The 18380-nt window shown below is 37.0% G+C and overlaps 2 protein-coding genes and 1 non-coding gene across 4 annotated transcripts in view; 2 read left to right on the forward strand and 1 right to left on the reverse strand.

Annotated features, from left to right (window-relative positions):
- Nucleotides 1–1671: 1671 nt before the first annotated feature.
- ptcd2 (pentatricopeptide repeat domain 2) lies at nucleotides 1672–3976 on the forward strand. The gene is made up of 6 exons (XM_052099377.1): nucleotides 1672–1797; nucleotides 1898–2011; nucleotides 2673–2747; nucleotides 2831–2944; nucleotides 3788–3799; nucleotides 3890–3976. Exons 1-6 carry the CDS (start codon nucleotides 1672–1674, stop codon nucleotides 3974–3976), a joined length of 528 nt encoding a protein of 175 aa, XP_051955337.1.
- Nucleotides 3977–13125: 9149 nt separating this feature from the next.
- On the reverse strand, nucleotides 13126–13198 carry trnak-cuu (transfer RNA lysine (anticodon CUU)). Its single transcript has one exon. It is a non-coding gene; the product is annotated as a tRNA-Lys (tRNA).
- A 97-nt stretch (nucleotides 13199–13295) lies between these two features.
- Nucleotides 13296–18380, forward strand: part of tnpo1 (transportin 1) — a 29356-nt gene continuing 24271 nt past the window's right edge. For both annotated transcript variants that reach the window (XR_007968476.1, XM_052102610.1), the window contains exons 1-2: nucleotides 13296–13635; nucleotides 15193–15268. Coding sequence is in view for 1 of the 2 variants with exons in the window: in XM_052102610.1 (XP_051958570.1) it covers nucleotides 13531–13635; nucleotides 15193–15268 (181 nt within the window). In the remaining variant the exon portion in view is untranslated. The remainder of the gene's footprint in view (nucleotides 13636–15192; nucleotides 15269–18380) is intronic.

The following is an 18380-nucleotide window of genomic DNA, read 5'->3' on the forward strand; positions in this document are numbered from 1 at the left end:
TGGGTAACTATCAAATCAAAAACTAAACGAGATAGACGGACTCGGCCCACCGCCTATTTGGTCTTGAATATCACTTGTTTTACAGGTTATTATTTTGATACAGTAAATCAGAAAATGGAGAAAAATTGCCAGTCTGCTGAAGATGTTATGATGGCAAGAAATGCTGTTTACAGGGAAAAAATTTACCCACATGTATTATTCCTCATAGGGCTTTGAAAATCATATAGAGTAAAAAGATATTGATTCATTCATTTTACCTAAAGTGCAATGCTACACTATTTCTTAAATAATTTTAATTGGAGATTATGCAAAGGTTCAAAGAAGATTTGATAGCACTGTTCTCTGTATATATCTTTGTCTATGGCAGGTACCATAAAGCGAATCATAACATGGTGTTAGGGGAATTCAAGTTTGGCCCTCTTTTATGAGATTATGCTATGAGCTGTATTTAGAGGAGCTGGCAGCCACAACACTTACAGATCTGGTACTTGCCTATGAACGCAGAATGTAGATAAGTATTTCTGTTTTCAAAATGACCAATAGAGAATGTTCTGTGTTTAGATCAGCGATTCTCAACCTTTTTGACTCCAAAGCCCCCCATTGTCCAAAACAATATCCAAACGCCTCTATCCCCATAAACTATGTGTGTCAATGAGTGCTGGGTATCTCCTGGCACATTACTATACGATACATATTGAAGTATGTCACAATTCCATATATGGGGATATGTGGATCTAAAGTATCGATACAATATCATGAGAAAAATGATTGCGATTATATCAATATTTGATTGTTCAACACAGCCCTAGTGTCAATAGAATACAATACTTAATCATGATTAATTTTATGTTTATTAAAAATGTAGGAAATATCGGTTTATATGGTGAAGGCCTACATCTAGCTGTTTTTAGCATTTTAATCAATTTTAATATAACCTGTTTCTTCATAGTTTTAAGTCATCTTGAAAGCCCCCTTGTTGGACAATGGCCCCCTGGTTGAGAACCACTAGTTTAGATTGTAATAACAACTATGCCTAACTCTTTGACAATTTCTTTTCCTTTTCGATCTTTCCGTGCATAGGCTCTTAAAGGATTCTTTTCAGACTCCACATAATTTAATATCGCAATTGACATGCTTGTATCAATTTATCCCTTTATTCTAATACAGAAATGTAACTTCAGGGTCAGTCAGAGAGTTGTATTGTCCAACAGTTTGTTTCTGTTGCCTTTGCTGTTGGTTTAAATGTGTTGCATTGTCATTGAGAACTGAAATGTCCTGTTATACATTTTTTAATAATCATTGAGACAAACTGTGGCAGGGCGGAGGGCAGAGCCGGGTCCTGATGCTATACACCCGGTCCCTAATCAGGCTAATTAGCCCTCGAGAGGGATAAGTGCCAACCGCAGTTGGCAGAGAGAGAGAGAGAGAGAGAGAGAGAGAGATATTCATTGATTGATTGATTGATTTACGGACAACTGTCCGACACCTTTGTGTGTTTGTCTTTTTGTTTCAGTTTTATATTAAACTATTATTTATATTCTCAAGCCGGTTCTCGCCTCCTCCTTTCCCTTTAAAACCTTCACACAAATGCTTATCTAATCTGAGATTTATGAGGTGATTTTTCACCTCAAGCAAATCCTTCATCTCTCTGCAAAAAGTCTGTTTGTTGCCATGGTTTCATCTGTGTGGGTCAGTGATTATGTTCTTACAGATGGTCTAGATGTGGTTGGAGAGATGAAGAAACAGGGATTCAACAAAGACACCTTCACACTAGCCTTTGCCACATGCTATAAACTGGTTAGGGCAAGTCATTTATAAGAATGTCAAATTGCTGTATTGAAGCAAATTACTTGAAACCAATGAATTAGATGTAAATAAAATGCCTTGGGATTGGCAGAACACTTCAGAGTTATATCATATCTGTTTGACCCTTTTGGAAGAAGGTCAGACAAAAGGCAGCCTCATCCCCTGGCATGCCTATTGCTTTGCAACTGCCCTTGCTCTTAAACAGGTTAGCTGATTGAGATCTTTAGACATTTTGTTTCAAATTATAGGACATTATTTTTGACACTCATATACACTCACCAAGCACTTTATTATGAATACTGTGGTCATAATAAAGTGCCCGACGTGGTCTTCTGCTGTTGTAGACCATCCACTTCAAGTTTTGACGTGCTGTGCAGTCTGAGATGCTTTTTTGCTCCCAACAATTATGCAGAGTGGTTATCTGAGTTACCGTAGCCTTTCTGTCAGCTCAAACCAGTCCGTCATTCTCCGTTGAGCTCTCTCATCAACAAGGCATTTCTGTCCACAGAGCTGGATGTTTTTTGTTTTTGGCTCCAAATTCCAGGTGATCGGCAGTTACAGAAATACTCAAACCAGCCAGTCTGGTACCAATGATAATACCACTGTCGAAATCACTGTGATCACTTTTTTCCCACATTCTGAGGTTGATGTGATTTTATGTATTGAACTGCTACCACATGATTGGTTAATCTGATTAGATAATCAAAACTAATAATAGGTGTAATAAAGTGCTCATTGAGTGGATAACACCAGTTCATTTTAGTAGATAAAATTTAAGTGTTGGCATTTAAGTGTTGTGAAATTGTCATTTAATTACAATGTCTCAATGTTTGCGAGATGAACAATATATTTCACTGATGTTTTAGAATGATGTTGACAGAGCCCAGACAATCTACTCTCAGATCATGAGCACAGACTGTTGCCTATGCCAGAACTTGAAGGCACGTATAATTATTATTATTTTTTTTATCTGATTGAATGCGTTAAATTGATTTTTATTAATGTGTAACAACTCTTTTTCTAGGTGCTCATATTGGTAATGACAGGGTCCATAAAAGATGCAATCTCTGCCCTCACAACAGCCTTGGTATCAAAGACTCCAGTGTTAGTGAAAAAAACTGAGTTCTCTAAGGAAGTGGTGAGACATCAACTATTAGAACTACATGAAAACACACTCAATACTGATGGCACACCAGATCCTCAACTTACAAACACATTTATCTCTTGTATGAATACCTGTAAAGTGAGAGGAAAAAAAGGTTGCATATTTTTATATCTCTTCTATTCTCTCTCTATCTCCCTTTGGGCCACCTATACCATCTTCTAGTCTCTAAGGTTAATGTATCTGTATTTTGTATCAAAGAAATCTGTATTTTCCTCAAATTTAGAGACCTGTAGAAAGGTGAATTAAAATAAGTAGGTAATATGAGTGCCCATTTCTTGCATATTTATGCAAGCATATGTACTGTATCAGTTTGCTGTATAATGCATCCAAAGTCGTGCAAATACATTCCCATTTTTCACATAGTGAAAGACCTTTAAAATGTTATGTTCAAATAAACCAAAAAAAAATTAACAGTTCTTAATGTGGACCTTCCAGATTCCATAAGCTTCATTACTGTTTCAGTTTGTAGAAATTTGCACATATATTTAGAGACCTGTAGAGACTAATTCTAATAAGTAAAAAACAAAATGTTGACCACTTTCCTTAAGGGACCTTCTGTGTAATTTTGGAGTAAAATGTGTCCAAAACCAAAAGAAGGCACAAATACATTGCCATTTCTCAAATTAGGTGACATGTATCAAGTTGAATTTAGTTAAATTCAATAAGTTACAAAAATGCATGCCTTTTTTTTGCAATGCATCTTTTAAGGGTTCTACCTCACTATCAGCACACTTCATATGAAAAAAGGAAAATATCATAAAAGTGAAGATGAACCATTATGCCAGATGCACACTAATGTTCCCTGGTTGTCCACAGTATGAGAGAAAGGTAAGTTTGGTAACAAGCCAAGCTATGTCTGGACAACCTGAGCAGTTATCTGTAAAATTCAAAACTTTTGTATGATACTTTACCATGCAGATTGTGCTCAGACTGACCAGGAGCAGCTCACCATGGCAGTGTTCATTAAGCTGTAGGAAGAACAACAAAAAACACCTGCTGACATAGGTATTGTAATCTACGGTTTGAAGGTTTGTAATAAACTGATTTCTGTGTCTTTTCTTGTGCCCTGCTTCTTCACTCTTAAAAATAAAGGTGCCAGGAAGAACCAAAAAGGGTATTTCGCTGTGATGAATGAATAAATTAATGAATGTACTGTAGCACTTTTCTGGCACTACACTCAAAGCACTTTACACAGTGAACTGGGGACTCTCCTCAACCACCACCAGTGTGCAGCATCCACCTGGATGATGCGACGGCAGCCATAGCGTGCCAGTACGCTCACCACACACTAGCTATTGGTGGAGAGGAGAGAGTAGAGTGATACAGCCAATTAATGGATGGGGATTATTAGGAAGCTATGATTGATATGGCCAATGCCAGAAGAACCTTTTTTGGTTCCTAAAATGATGCCAGAAGAACCTTTTTTGGTTTCTTAAAGAACCTTTGAGTGATGGATTCTATAAAGAACACATCACTGAAAGGTTCTTTGAGAAACCAGAAAAAGTTCTTAATCCAATGCATCAGATCAAAACACCCTATGGTTCTTCCTGGCACCTATATTTTTAAGAGTGTTGGTTTGATATGTACTCAACTTGGCTCATCCAAAACCTCATCGATTGCCAATGAATTGTTCTAAAATACTACTGTACTCATGTGGCTTGAAATGCATAAGATGTCTGAGCTTGCTGCAAGGATGATTTTATTTAAAAATATGTACAGTTTGTTTGTATTTAAGTATGGGTTTAGTTGGATATAAAAGTGCAGTTGTATTGTTTTCTGTAAGTAATGTGTGCATTTGTATGATTGTAAGAATGTGTCTAGTTGTGCGGTTATATATCAGAATGTGTGGTTTTGTATGATTGTTTGTAACAATGTGTCTAGTTGTGCAGTTACAGTATATGTCAGAATGTGTGGTTTTGTATGATTGTTTGTAACAATGTTTTTAGTTGCGCTGTTATATGTCAGAATGTGTGCATTTGTATGATTGTTTGTAACAATGTGTTTAGTTGTGCTGTTATATGTCAGAATGTGTGCATTTGTATGATTGTTTGTAACAATGTGTCTAGTTGTGCTGTTATATGTCTGAATGTGTGCATTTGTATGATTGTTTGTAACAATGTGTCTAGTTGTGCAGTTATACACTCACCTAAAGGATAATTAGGAACACATTTTTACATTTTACCTTTTTATGCATTTGGCAGATGCTTTTATCCAAAGCGACTTACAGAGCAGTTATTACAGGGACAATCCCCCTGGAGCAACCTGGAGTTAAGTGCCTTGCTCAAGGACACAATGATGGTGGCTGTGGGGATCGAACCGACAACCTTCTGCTTAACATTTTAGTGCTTTAGCCCACTACGCCACCACCACTCACCATACTAATACTGTGTTTGACCCCCTTTCGCCATCAGAACTGCCTTAATTCTACGTGGCATTGATTCAACAAGGTGCTGAAAGCATTCTTTAGAAATGTTGGCCCATATTGTTAGGATAGCATCTTGCAGTTGATGGAGATTTGTGGGATGCACATCCAGGGCACGAAGCTCCCGTTCCACCACATCCCAAAGATGCTCTATTGGGTTGAGATCTGGTGACTGTGGGGGCCATTTTAGTACAGTGAACTCATTGTCATGTTCAAGAAACCAATTTGAAATGATTCGAGCTTTGTGACATGGTGCATTATCCTGCTGGAAGTAGCCATCAGAGGATGGGTACATGGTGGCCATAAAGGGATGGACATGGTCAGAAACAATGCTCAGGTAGGCTGTGACATTTAAACGATGCCCAATTGGCACTAAGGGGCCTAAAGTGTGCCAAGAAAACATCCCCCACACCATTACACAACCACCACCAGCCTGCACAGTGGTAACAAGGCATGATGGATCCATGTTCTCATTCTGTTTACGCCAAATTCTGACTCTACCATCTGAATGTCTCAACAGAAATCGAGACTCATCAGACCAGGCAACATTTTTCCAGTCTTCAACTGTCCAATTTTGGTGAGCTCTTGCAAATTGTAGCCTCTTTTTCCTATTTGTAGTGGAGATGAGTGGTACCCGGTGGGGTCTTCTGCTGTTGTAGCCCATCCGCCTCAAGGTTGTGCGTGTTGTGGCTTCACAAATGCTTTGCTGCATACCTCGGTTGTAACGAGTGGTTATTTCAGGCAAAGTTGCTCTTCTATCAGCTTGAATCAGTCGGCCCATTCTCCTCTGACCTCTAGCATCAGCAAGGCATTTTCGCCCACAGGACTGCCGCATACTGGATGTTTTTCCCTTTTCACACCATTCTTTGTAAACCCTAGAAATGGTTGTGCGTGAAAAATCCCAGTAACTGAGCAGATTGTGAAATACTCAGACCGGCCCGTCTGGCACCAACAACCATGCCACGCTCAAAATTGCTTAAATCACCTTTCTTTCCCATTCTGACATTCAGTTTGGAGTTCAGGAGATTGTCTTGACCAGGACCACACCCCTAAATGCATTGAAGCAACTGCCATGTGATTGGTTGATTAGATAATTGCATTAATGAGAAATTGAACAGGTGTTCCTAATAATCCTTTAGGTGAGTGTATGTCAGAATGTGTGCATTTGTATGATTGTTTGTAACAATGTGTCTAGTTGTGCTGTTATATGTCAGAATGTGTGCATTTGTATGATTGTTTGTAACAATGTGTCTAGTTGTGCTGTTATATGTCTGAATGTGTGCATTTGTATGATTGTTTGTAACAATGTGTCTAGTTGTGCAGTTACTGTATATGTCAGAATGTGTGGTTTTGTATGATTGTTTGTAACAATGTGTCTAGTTGTGCAGTTACTGTATATGTCAGAATGTGTGCATTTGTATGATTGTTTGTAACTATGTGTCTAGTTGTGGGGTTATATGTCAGAATGTGTGGTTTTGTATGATTGTTTGTAACAATGTGTCTAGTTGTGCAGTTACTGTATATGTCAGAATGTGTGGTTTTGTATGATTGTTTGTAACAATGTGTCTAGTTGTGCGGTTATATGTCAGAATGTGTGGTTTTGTATGATTGTTTGTAAGAATGTGTCTAGTTGTGCGGTTATATGTAAGAATGTGTGCATTTGTATGATTGTTTGTAACAATGTGTCTAGTTGTGCAGTTACTGTATATGTCAGAATGTGTGCATTTGTATGATTGTTTGTAACAATGTGTCTTGTTGTGGGGTTACTGTATATGTCAGAATGTGTGCATTTGTATGATTGTTTGTAACAATGTGCCTAGTTGTGCAGTTACTGTATATGTCAGAATGTGTGCATTTGTATGATTGTTTGTAACAATGTGTCTTGTTGTGGGGTTACTGTATATGTCAGAATGTGTGCATTTGTATGATTGTTTGTAACAATGTGTCTAGTTGTGCAGTTACTGTATATGTCAGAATGTGTGCATTTGTATGATTGTTTGTAACAATGTGTCTTGTTGTGGGGTTACTGTATATGTCAGAATGTGTGCATTTGTATGATTGTTTGTAACAATGTGTCTAGTTGTGCGGTTATATGTCAGAATGTGTGCATTTGTATGATTGTTTGTAACAATGTGCCTAGTTGTGCGGTTATATGTCAGAATGTGTGCATTTGTATGATTGTTTGTAACAATGTGTCTAGTTGTGCGGTTATATGTCAGAATGTGTGGTTTTGTATGATTGTAAGAATGTGTCTAGTTGTGCTGTTATATGTCAGAATGTGTGGTTTTGTATGATTGTTTGTAACAATGTGTCTAGTTGTGCGGTTATATATCAGAATGTGTGGTTTTGTATGATTGTTTGTAACAAGGTGTCATGGGTTTTTTCTCTCACACTCTTTATTGTGAAATAAGTCGCATTTGTATACTGTATATATGTTTTTTCCCCTTATTGTACTTTAGATTTAAAATAATTATTTGAACATGGAAGTCAAACTTTTTTAATTTTCAATTGTCAATAATTTCACCAGAAAATGTGTTAAATGAAAATGTATTACATAAATAATAAAACAAAAGTTGGGTATATTTTTACACAATACAAATGTAAAACTGCATCTTTGATAAACACATAATTTAGCTGTATTAGGTTCCTTGAACCTTTAGAGATGTTAATTAACTCCATAATTTTACAAAAATTACAAATAAAAAACTGTTTACTTTGTTCATCTTTAAAGCTGAAGTATGCATTTTTTGCACCACATAGTGCCACCCAGCGGAAATGTGAAAATCAAAAAAAATCAAAACAGCATTCTAAATATGACACCATATGCTTTTGGTTGAACAAATAGATAGTCCTGCCCCCAACTCATGCCATTGGTTTTGTCAGTGTTGGTGGGTATGGCCTAGAGGGTCGCCAATACAAACAGTAAATTTCATAGCGCCACAGAGACACAGTGTTTACAGTGTTTGTGAAAATTAACCAACTAATGCTTACTTAATAGCTGTCTCTGCATATTAAGCTAATAGGAAAAATGAATTGAACAATGAAAAAGGTAAATAGTTAAGCTTTAAGAAAAACAAAACATGTAAGGATGTAACCTGTGGGAAATGGTTGTCAACTCGTTAAAAAAATTATTTGTGCACAGTAAATTGGTTAAATTCATGTACAATCTCATAATGAAGAATCCAGTAACATCACTAGCCAATAGCAAAAAGTATTTTAATTTGTGTTGCATTGGGCTGTGACCCTGTGTGTCCCACATGACATAGGCAGTGTTGAGAACACATGACACAATCTACATTACTGAGTATTTTTGTACATATGTGAAATTACAATTCTACAGGTCTCAAAACTCAAAATAGCAATGTATTTGAAAAATTTAATTTTGCTGAGTTTGGATGCATTTCACTCCAAATTTCACAGTAAATGTGCTTCATATTGAGGGTTCAGACAGTGTGGAAGGTCCCTTGCAAGAAATGGACCTTCTGTTTTTCTACTTATTTGAATTCACCTTTCTATAGGGCTCTGGGTTCATGAAAAGTCTAGTTTTTACACGTTTTGCTGAATTTGGACACATTTCTCTCCAAAACGACAAAGTAAATATGCTTCATATTGAGGGTTCAGACAGTGTGGGAGGTCCCTTGCAAGAAATGGGCCTTCATTTTTTGTACTTATTTGAAATTACCTTTCTACAGGTCTCTGAATTTGAGAAAAATACAGATTTCTTTGAGCCTTGTATTGACTTTGGACACATTTTTCTCCAAATTACCACAGTAAATGTGCTTCATATTGAGAGTTTAGCTAGTGTGGGAGATCCCTTGGAAGAAACAGGCCTTAATTTTTTCTATTTATTAGAATTCACCTTTCTACAGGTCTCTAAATTTGAGAAAAATAAAGATGTCTGGGAGGTCCCTTGCCATAAATTGGCCTTCATTTTTTCTACTTATTTGAATTCACCCTTGGTCTCAGAGTTGTGAAAATCACAATGTCAGCACATTTAGGTGACTTTGGACACCTTTTTACCCCAAAATGACAGTAAATATGTTTCATATTGATGGTTCAGAGAGTGTGGGTGGTCCCTTGCTTTTTCTTTTTTTTAATTCTCCTTTCTATATGTCCCTGACCTATTTGACGTTTTTGTTGACTACATCCATCTTAGTCCAAAGGGATAAAGTAAATAGGCATTTTAATAAGGCTTTTGATATCGTGGGAGGTAATTTGCGAGAAGTGTTCATTCTATCTATCTGTCTATCTATCTTTTATATAATTATTAGATTTGTGTACAGGACTCAACAATTCAAAGACTATTACAAGGTACATAGTAATGAAATTTACAATGAGAAATCCTTGGTAGAAATTTTTAATTTATTATATTATCTAATGCTAATGCAGTAAACTGTGGTTATAAAGCATAAACCTGCCCTATTCAAAGTCTTCAAAACCATACACCTTTCACATCAGGCTAAATAAAATATATTAATGAACACCAACACCTAACAAACACCTAATAAAGGTTTTTATTATTATTATTATCTACGACTCGCTATCCTATCCGGTGAACCAGAGTCAGAAATCACATCTTTCTTTTTATCCCGCAAATTACCGTAATTATCACAATAGGTGCACACCAGATTGTAATCGCGGCTGGCTTGACCGGAATGAGACAGAGGCTCCTTATTTTCGCTGTGAGGGCTTCATTTAAGTAAGACAGTTTTCTTAAATCCATCAAGAGAAATAAAATGGTTGGATATAAAACGGGTTTGAACCGTTGCCACAGTTGCTGACAGGATAAAACCCGCTGTTGTTAAAAGGCAATTCCAGCGTTATTGACGTGATAGTGAAACTCGAAAAATTTGAATATCGTGCAAAAGTTCATTAATTTCAGTAATTCAACTTAAAAGGTGAAACTAATATATTATATAGACTCATTACAAGCAAAGTAAGATATTTCAAGCCTTTATTTGATATAATTTTGATGATTATGGCTTACAGCTTATAAAAACCCCAAATTCAGAATCTCAGAAAATTTGAATATTACATGAAATCAATAAAATAAAAGGATTTTAAATACAGAAATGCCGGCCCTCTGAAAAGTATAATCATGCATATGTACTCAGTACTTGGTTTGGGCCCCTTTTGCATTAATTACTGCCTCAATGCGGCGTGGCATGGATGCTATTAGCCTGTGGCACTGTTGAGGTGTTATGGAAGACCAAGATGCTTCAATAGACGCCTTCAGCTCTTCTGCATTGTTTGGTCTCATGTCTCTCATCTTTCTCTTGGCAATGCCCCATAGATTCTCTATGGGGTTCAGGTCAGGCGAGTTTGCTGGCCAATCAAGCACAGTAATACCATGGTCATTGAACCAGGTTTTGGTACTTTTGGCAGTGTGGGCAGGTGCCAAGTCCTGCTGGAAAATGAAGTCAGCATCTCCATAAAGCTTGTCTGCTGAAGGAAGCATGAAGTGCTCTAAAATGTCCCGGTAGACGGCTGCATTGACTCTGGACTTAATAAAGCACAGTGGACCAACACCAGCCGATGACATGGCTCCCCAAACCAACACAGACTGTGGAAACTTCACACTGGACTTCAAGCATCTTGGATTGTGTGCCTCTCCATTCTTCCTCCAGACTCTGGGACCTTGGTTTCCAAATGAGATGCAAATTTTGCTCTCATCAGAAAAGAGGAAGACGCTTCTGACTTTATTTGTTGTTCAGGAGCGGCTTGACAAGAGGAATACGTCATTTGAAGCCCATGTCCAGGATCCGTCTGTGTGTGGTGGCTCTTGATGCAGTAACTCCAGCCTCAGTCCACTCCTTGTGAAGCTCCCCCACACATTTGAATGGCCTTTTCCTGACAATCCTCTCCAGGCTACGGTCATCCCTGCTGCTTGTGCACCTTTTTCTTCCACACTTTTCCCTTCCACTTAACTTTCTATTAATGTGCTTTGATACAGCACTTTGAGAACATCAAACTTCTTTTGCAATTACCTTTTGAGGCTTTCCCTCCTTGTGGAGGGTGTCAATGATGGTTTTCTGCACAACTGTCAGGTCAGCAGTCTTCCCCATGATTGTGAATTCAACTGAACCAGACTGAGAGACCATTTAAAGGCTCAGGGACCCTTTGCAGGTGTTTAGCTGATTAGAGTGTGACACTTTGAGCCTACAATACTGAACCTTTTCACAATATTCTAATTTTCTGAGATTCTGAATTTGGGGTTTTCATAAGCTGTAAGCCATAATCATCAAAATTATATCAAATAAAGGCTTGAAATATCTTACTTTGCTTGTAATGAGTCTATATAATATATTAGTTTCACCTTTTAAGTTGAATTACTGAAATTAATGAACTTTTGCACGATATTCTAATTTTTCGAGTTTCACCTGTATATGGTAGGCTACTCATTGCCAGTAGACCTATATCGATCAATTTGAATGTTTAATCATAAAACCCTGCAGTTCAGACATTAGAGTTTTTCCCCCGTTTAAAATTAATTGAACTTGCAGGGATGTGATAAAAATGTACATGAGTTTTTGGGAGACACTTCTCTGTACAAACTTTGAATTTAAATGCACAATCAAAAAATAATACTTGCCAAACGATGAATAGGGGTTGGCACCCCTAAGAACATGTAGATTGCATTTTTATTCATCGGCATTTTCACATTAATTTGGAAAAACACGCAGCATCTACAGTAAGCAGGTGACATGTTGAGGGAAAACCATCCAAAAATCTTAAAACCTGCAAACGTTTACCTCTGAGACATTGGTATGATATCTGGCTGACTTCACTAAGTGCAGATAATGTCAAATGATATTTTACTGTTTCTATAAACAGTCAGTTTATAAGAGCCCAATTTAAGAGCTCAAATAAATATTTCACATAATTTATTTGATTACTTAATTATTATTACAAAGTAATAATTTAATAATCAACCATGGAAGAAAACCCATATAAGTAGACCACTACTATGAGGGCCGTAACCACCAATGTCTATTGGTGGTTAAATAGACATTGGTGGTTATGGCCCTGCTGTCAGTACTTGGATTTTGGTACTCATTAGATAAATACATGGATCTGTACATGGAACGTGAACAAAATTATACAATATATGGAATACGAACAAAATGGAAACTCCTGTTTAAGAACTGAAGATGTTTCTTTGGCATTAGACACGTAGCTGACGAAAGCTATTTCAAAAAGTGGTGGGGGCAAAATAGGCAAAGACAAAAAGTGGTAAAGACATGTCCCACCCATAACCTGTGAGAGTGACATTGATTAGGTGTTTAACCAAAAATATTTTTACAAAGTTTAAACTTACTGGAAGGAATTATGGGTTGAAATTAGGTCATGTTTCAATGGGATGTAAAAAAGGAGGATGGGCTACTGTAGATTCTCCTCCCTGCCCAGTAGGTGGCAACATGCATGAAGAATGAAAAAGTACTTAAATATTGATGTTTCTCACCCACCTATCATATCACTTCTGAAGACATGGATTTAACCACTGTAGTTTTATGGATTACTTTATGTGCTTTTGGAGCTTCAACATTTGGTCACCATTCACTTGCATTGTGATGACCAACAAAGCTGAGATATTCTTCTAAAAATCTTTGTGTTTAGCAAAAGAAAGTAATACAGATATTGGAAGGCATGAGTGTGAGTAAATGACGAAAGAATTGTCATTATTGGATAGGCTATTCCTTTAAATATACCATAACTAAAATAATAAAATAATCGCCCAACGTGGGGCTCGAACCCTCGACCCTGAGATTAAGAGTCTCATGCTCTACCGACTGAGCTAGCCGGGCTTAAGTATTGAGAAGACTTGTACCCCTATTCGGCAGGCGCTAAGACCCAGGTGGTTCCGCAAATAGCTTATCACTGTCGATGTGCGGTGATCTGGACCAGACCGAGTCCAAGTATGTAAGCTAGCCTAGCGTTACCAGCAACCCAACGCTCGAGAAACACGCTCATTCTCCATCCAATGTCAACATTCGCAGAGGCTGCTTCCACTTCTTCCGCTCGATTGCAGTCGGTCTGTAAGTTGAAGGTCAAGGTGGAGGCCGTTATTTGATGCGAAAGGGTGTAGATCTGTGTCTGTGCCTACCGAGAGCGAGATAGACTCTTACTAACACACAAGATGGAGTGCCAATGGAAACCCGACGAGCAGGGACTTCAGCAGATTTTACAGCTGCTCAAGGAATCACAGTCCCCTGACACATCCACGCAACGATCAGTCCAACAAGTATCCTTTAGTTCACGAAACACACAGTGTTAAAGGACGTTAACGTCGGGAATGGCGGAGTTTCAGGAGGAGTTGGCCTGTGATCAGCTCATATGCTAGTTGTATTTGAGATTTGAATGTACACAAGTGATAAGGGCCTGTGTTTTATTGGGGTTGTTTATATTTGACTTGTAGATTAATATGCTGACTGTGTAGTGTCAGTACGTGTACCACTGTCAGTTGAGAGTCGACTTTTGACTTGGAAGATTTAGATCAGATTACGGGTCCAACTGCTGTGTGTTAACTCCCTACAACACAGATGAGCTTGAACATCTTTTCTGAGATTAGTTGTAAACAACCATCTGATCTAATGAGATTTCTCTCAAACCAACGAGCTTCCTAACCTAGATTGAATTTTTGGGCATCATTTCATGTTTGGAACATGAAAACGAGCCTTGCACAGGAATGATGTCTAGGTAGGCAGCTCACTAGGTTTTGAGACACAGCCTCTTTAAGTGTGCGAGTATTGTTGTCACGATGTTTCTGTCATAATCGGATGCATTTCAGACAAAGGCATTTGAAATGAGCGATATCACTTGGATGAGTAATCAATTTGTTTGTATATCTATTGAATTTGGTCATAAATATTGGTTCAAGTAATGTTCCGGGTTCATTACAAGTTAAGCTCAGTCAACAGCATTTGTTGCATAATGTTGATTACCACAAAACATATTTTGACGCGTCGCTCGTCGTCGTTAACTCATAGTTTTCATAAATAATAATAATAATAATAATAATAAATACAATCGCGGTTACAGTAAGTCACCTACAATGGAAGTGAACTGGGCCATTCATAAAGGTTAATAGCAACAATACGTTAACATTATACGTGTTAAGATTATTTTAATATAATACAATTAGGGATTTACGGGCGTTACGGTGTTTACCAGATTACAGGGTGTACCAATGTTACGTTGTCAGGGCAACGTTGTAAAATAAATTGATAAGGTTAGTGAGAAATTGTATAACGCTTAAATCATGTTAACGCATACAGTGTTTACGACTTGTGGCTATACTTTTTAAACTATGTGTATTTTAATGTTTATTTACTGGCCCCATTCACCTAGATTTTTGCTTCTAACTTTTTTTAAGGGATGAGACGAAATAATGATTAGAATTTTTTTATATATATATATATATATATATATATATATATATATATATATATATATATATATATATTAACATTATGCTACAAATGCTGTTGATTGAGCTTAACTAGTATTAAACATTTAACATTCCTTTAATTAATGTCCACCTCAACTAGCCTACTTAGCCTATGTTTTTTGGTTTAGTTAAAACAAATGGATTGTTTTTTGGCCCCAGTGTCATGTATCTTCAATCCCGTATAAACAGTCAGCTTTTATATTTTATGGATGTTAAATTATATGCACACATAATTTGCATGGTACCATCATCCATGTACTGTAAGGAGTTATTCATTAATACACATTACCATTTCTGTTTGCATCATCGTCCATCTCTGTGGTATGTAAGACTTCTTAATGTGTGCAACAGAAACTTGAGCAGCTCAATCAATACCCAGACTTCAACAACTACTTGATATTTGTGCTCACAAAGCTGGAGACCGAAGGTAAGATGTGACTGTTCTGTGTATTTTATTTTTAGTTTTATGGTTTGGTGCTGTATTCACAAAAGGTTTTGAGAAGAAAATTCTTCTTAATGACCATTTTCTTATTTTATTTTTTTACATTTATGCATTTTGCAGACACTTTTACCCAAAACAATGTACAGTACATTTAACGTAGGCTTATACATACATGTATATTTAATACGTTTGTGTATTAGGGTTAGGAACAATATCAAACCCACAATATTCATGTTGCTAGTGCCGTGCTCTACCAGTTGAGCAACATGAACACGCTACTTAATAGATTTCCTATCTTATGTGACTTGCTCTGTCATGTAAAGTTGAAAAACGTTGGTCTGTTAGTCCAAAACACGTTTTTATGTTATTTTTATTTTCCGTTTTCAAACCATGGAAATGTTATGAAATTCAAACAATTAATGTAGTTTTGAAGCTTCTTAATGTGGTGACCAATCATGCTAGACAATTCAAATGGATGCGCTGCATAGCAGTCTCTCTCTCCGCAATCTTTAGAGTTCGTAGAATCATAATAATTAGATCATTATAAAGACTGTCCTTTTTACTGACGTGCATAAAATATGACATTATAGTGTTGTTAAACTAACACGTCTCACGCATTTTACATAAAAAATAAACTACCGTGAGGTGCTTGCTACTTAATAGATACATACACGCTACGATATACCAGTGTTGAAGTATAGACCTCATTCACATCATCACCATCTTTGATTTTTGGTTGGAATGACCACGATGCTGTGAGGGACAGAAGTACAGGCACTTCAATGGGTTGTACCGCAGTTTAAAGTGTTTTTGGATCGTTCCGTGGACAAAACATTGAAAACACATATTTCCAAGAACATCCAGTAGACAATATACTCCAGACAACATGATTTGTGGAAAATCATATGTGATCTAGGAGCTTTTTACAGTTTTATACTGTTTGTGCAATTAAAGAGATGTGAGACTATCCCTCACAGCCTCATTGTCATTCCCGTTAAATATAAAAGATGGCATCACCATGAAAAAGGTCTATTGAATTGTATTAGACAAGGAAACTTCATGAGCAGGTGTAATGAGACAGAGTCAAAGCCTGTCATTTTATCCTTAAGAGGAAAAAAATTAGATTTTCTTCAGAAAATGTTTGAGAACTTCTTAAGAATTTGTCAAGAATTGCATTTCGGAATATTCTTACAAACCTTTTTTTTTTTTTTTTATTTCTCCCCAATTTGGAATACCCAACTCCCAATGCTTGTAGTGACTCACCTCTATCCGGGTGGCAGAGGTGTCTCTGCGTCTGAGACGTCAATCCACGCATCTTATCACGTGGCTTGTTGAGCGCATTACCGCAGAGACATGTGGAGGAAGTGCGTGTGGAGGCTTTACACTTTTCTCTGCAGCATCCATGCACAAATCACCATGTGCCCCACCAAGAGCGAACCACATTATAGTGACCATGAGGAGGTTAACCCAACATGACTCTACCCTCCTTAGGATCTGGGCCAATTTGGTTGCTTAGGAGACCTGGTTGGAGTCACTCAGCGCACCCTGGATTCGAACTCGCAACTCCAGGGGTGGTAGTCGGCGTCTTTACTCTCTAAGATACCTAGGCCCGAACTACTTATAATTTATCCTTCCTAAGAACTTTTTTTCTTTTTCTTAAAGGTGCATTCAATATTTTTTTCCTCATTAAAACAAGTTTAACTCCTAATGACATGAATTGTAATTTTGCAATATATGTAGGAAATCATGAGCACTCATTAAAATGAAGAAATATCAGTAACCTTATAAAAGCTGTTTTGTTGTACATGGAGAGGTTCCGCACATGGGAGCTGCCATGTTAAAATCACAGGACCAGCCGAATACTACTCGCTTAATCTCTGTAACTGTCCTGTTATTTGACACTTTCACTCATTGATTAAAGTAATCATGACTGACTGTGAATACTACATTTCTACAATGCATCTGAAACTATTGATTTTAAATGATGCTGCATCCAAGCCGCTTGGTGTCACTGTAAGTCCAAGATGACACAAAAACAAAAGTTACTGAGTGCACCTTTAATAATTTTTTTAAGTGAATCCAACCCCTGAATTGGCTGGTGATTCTCATTATTTTATTTTTTAAGGGATACTTAAGCTGAAAAACGTGCGTCTTGAGAAATATACTGTATCACTTAAATTTTAAAGCCCATGATTTTCGCATTGTGGAAACCACGGACGGAATTGCAGTATTCAGTCATAAAAACGGAATTAACTATAATACGCTAAATGTCACAGAATTTGACATATTTGAGAAGACATGAATGTATAAATGCACAATTAAACAAATTAATATCGTGACATGTCCTAATGTGATGATTAAACCACAAAAGGCTGAGATATATGGTAGATGAGCTGCATCCTTTAACAGTAAGTGAATGTGAGAAGCCACTGCTTATTGAGTAACTGTGTCATAAACATCACGTGTGTATTAATGACAAAAAGCAGATCAATTAATTGACTTTGAAGCACGTAGCACAAGCAGACTATATTTTTGTATAATTAAATCATTGCCTTTTGTGGTTTAATCAGCACATTATCCAAAACATTTTATTTTTGGTTTTGGATTGTCAGGACCAGTATAGACACGCTTTATTTAATAAAAGTAATGCAATGATATGTTGAAAAGTAATTGTTCTGTTTGACTTGATTACAATCCTATGAATTAATTTGATTAGACATTTTTAATGATCACATTTTATTTAACTTTAAAACTGTAATAAAATGGAAAACACAGAATTTGGAAAAAAAATTCAGCTTATTTCATAGGGCCCTAACCATGCATGTACCTTCACTAGAGAGAATGTGTGTTCGATACATGGAACCCTTTTGTTTGTGCATAGACACATCTTGTAATGAGAGGCTGCAGCATGGTTATTAGTTGCTGTTTATGATGTCTGCCATGGCAGTTTGAAGGAAGTGTAATATATTAAGAGATAATCTTATTTCACAGTTACTGGAAAGAATGGATCTGATAAGAGGAAAGGGAGTTTCCTCATCAGGCAGACAATAGTGGCAGCTCTTATCTCAGGCAGTGTTTAGTCTCACTATTGACTTTT

Source organism: Xyrauchen texanus, chromosome 3 (assembly GCF_025860055.1).
Source record: "Xyrauchen texanus isolate HMW12.3.18 chromosome 3, RBS_HiC_50CHRs, whole genome shotgun sequence".
Lineage (NCBI taxonomy): Eukaryota > Metazoa > Chordata > Actinopteri > Cypriniformes > Catostomidae > Xyrauchen > Xyrauchen texanus.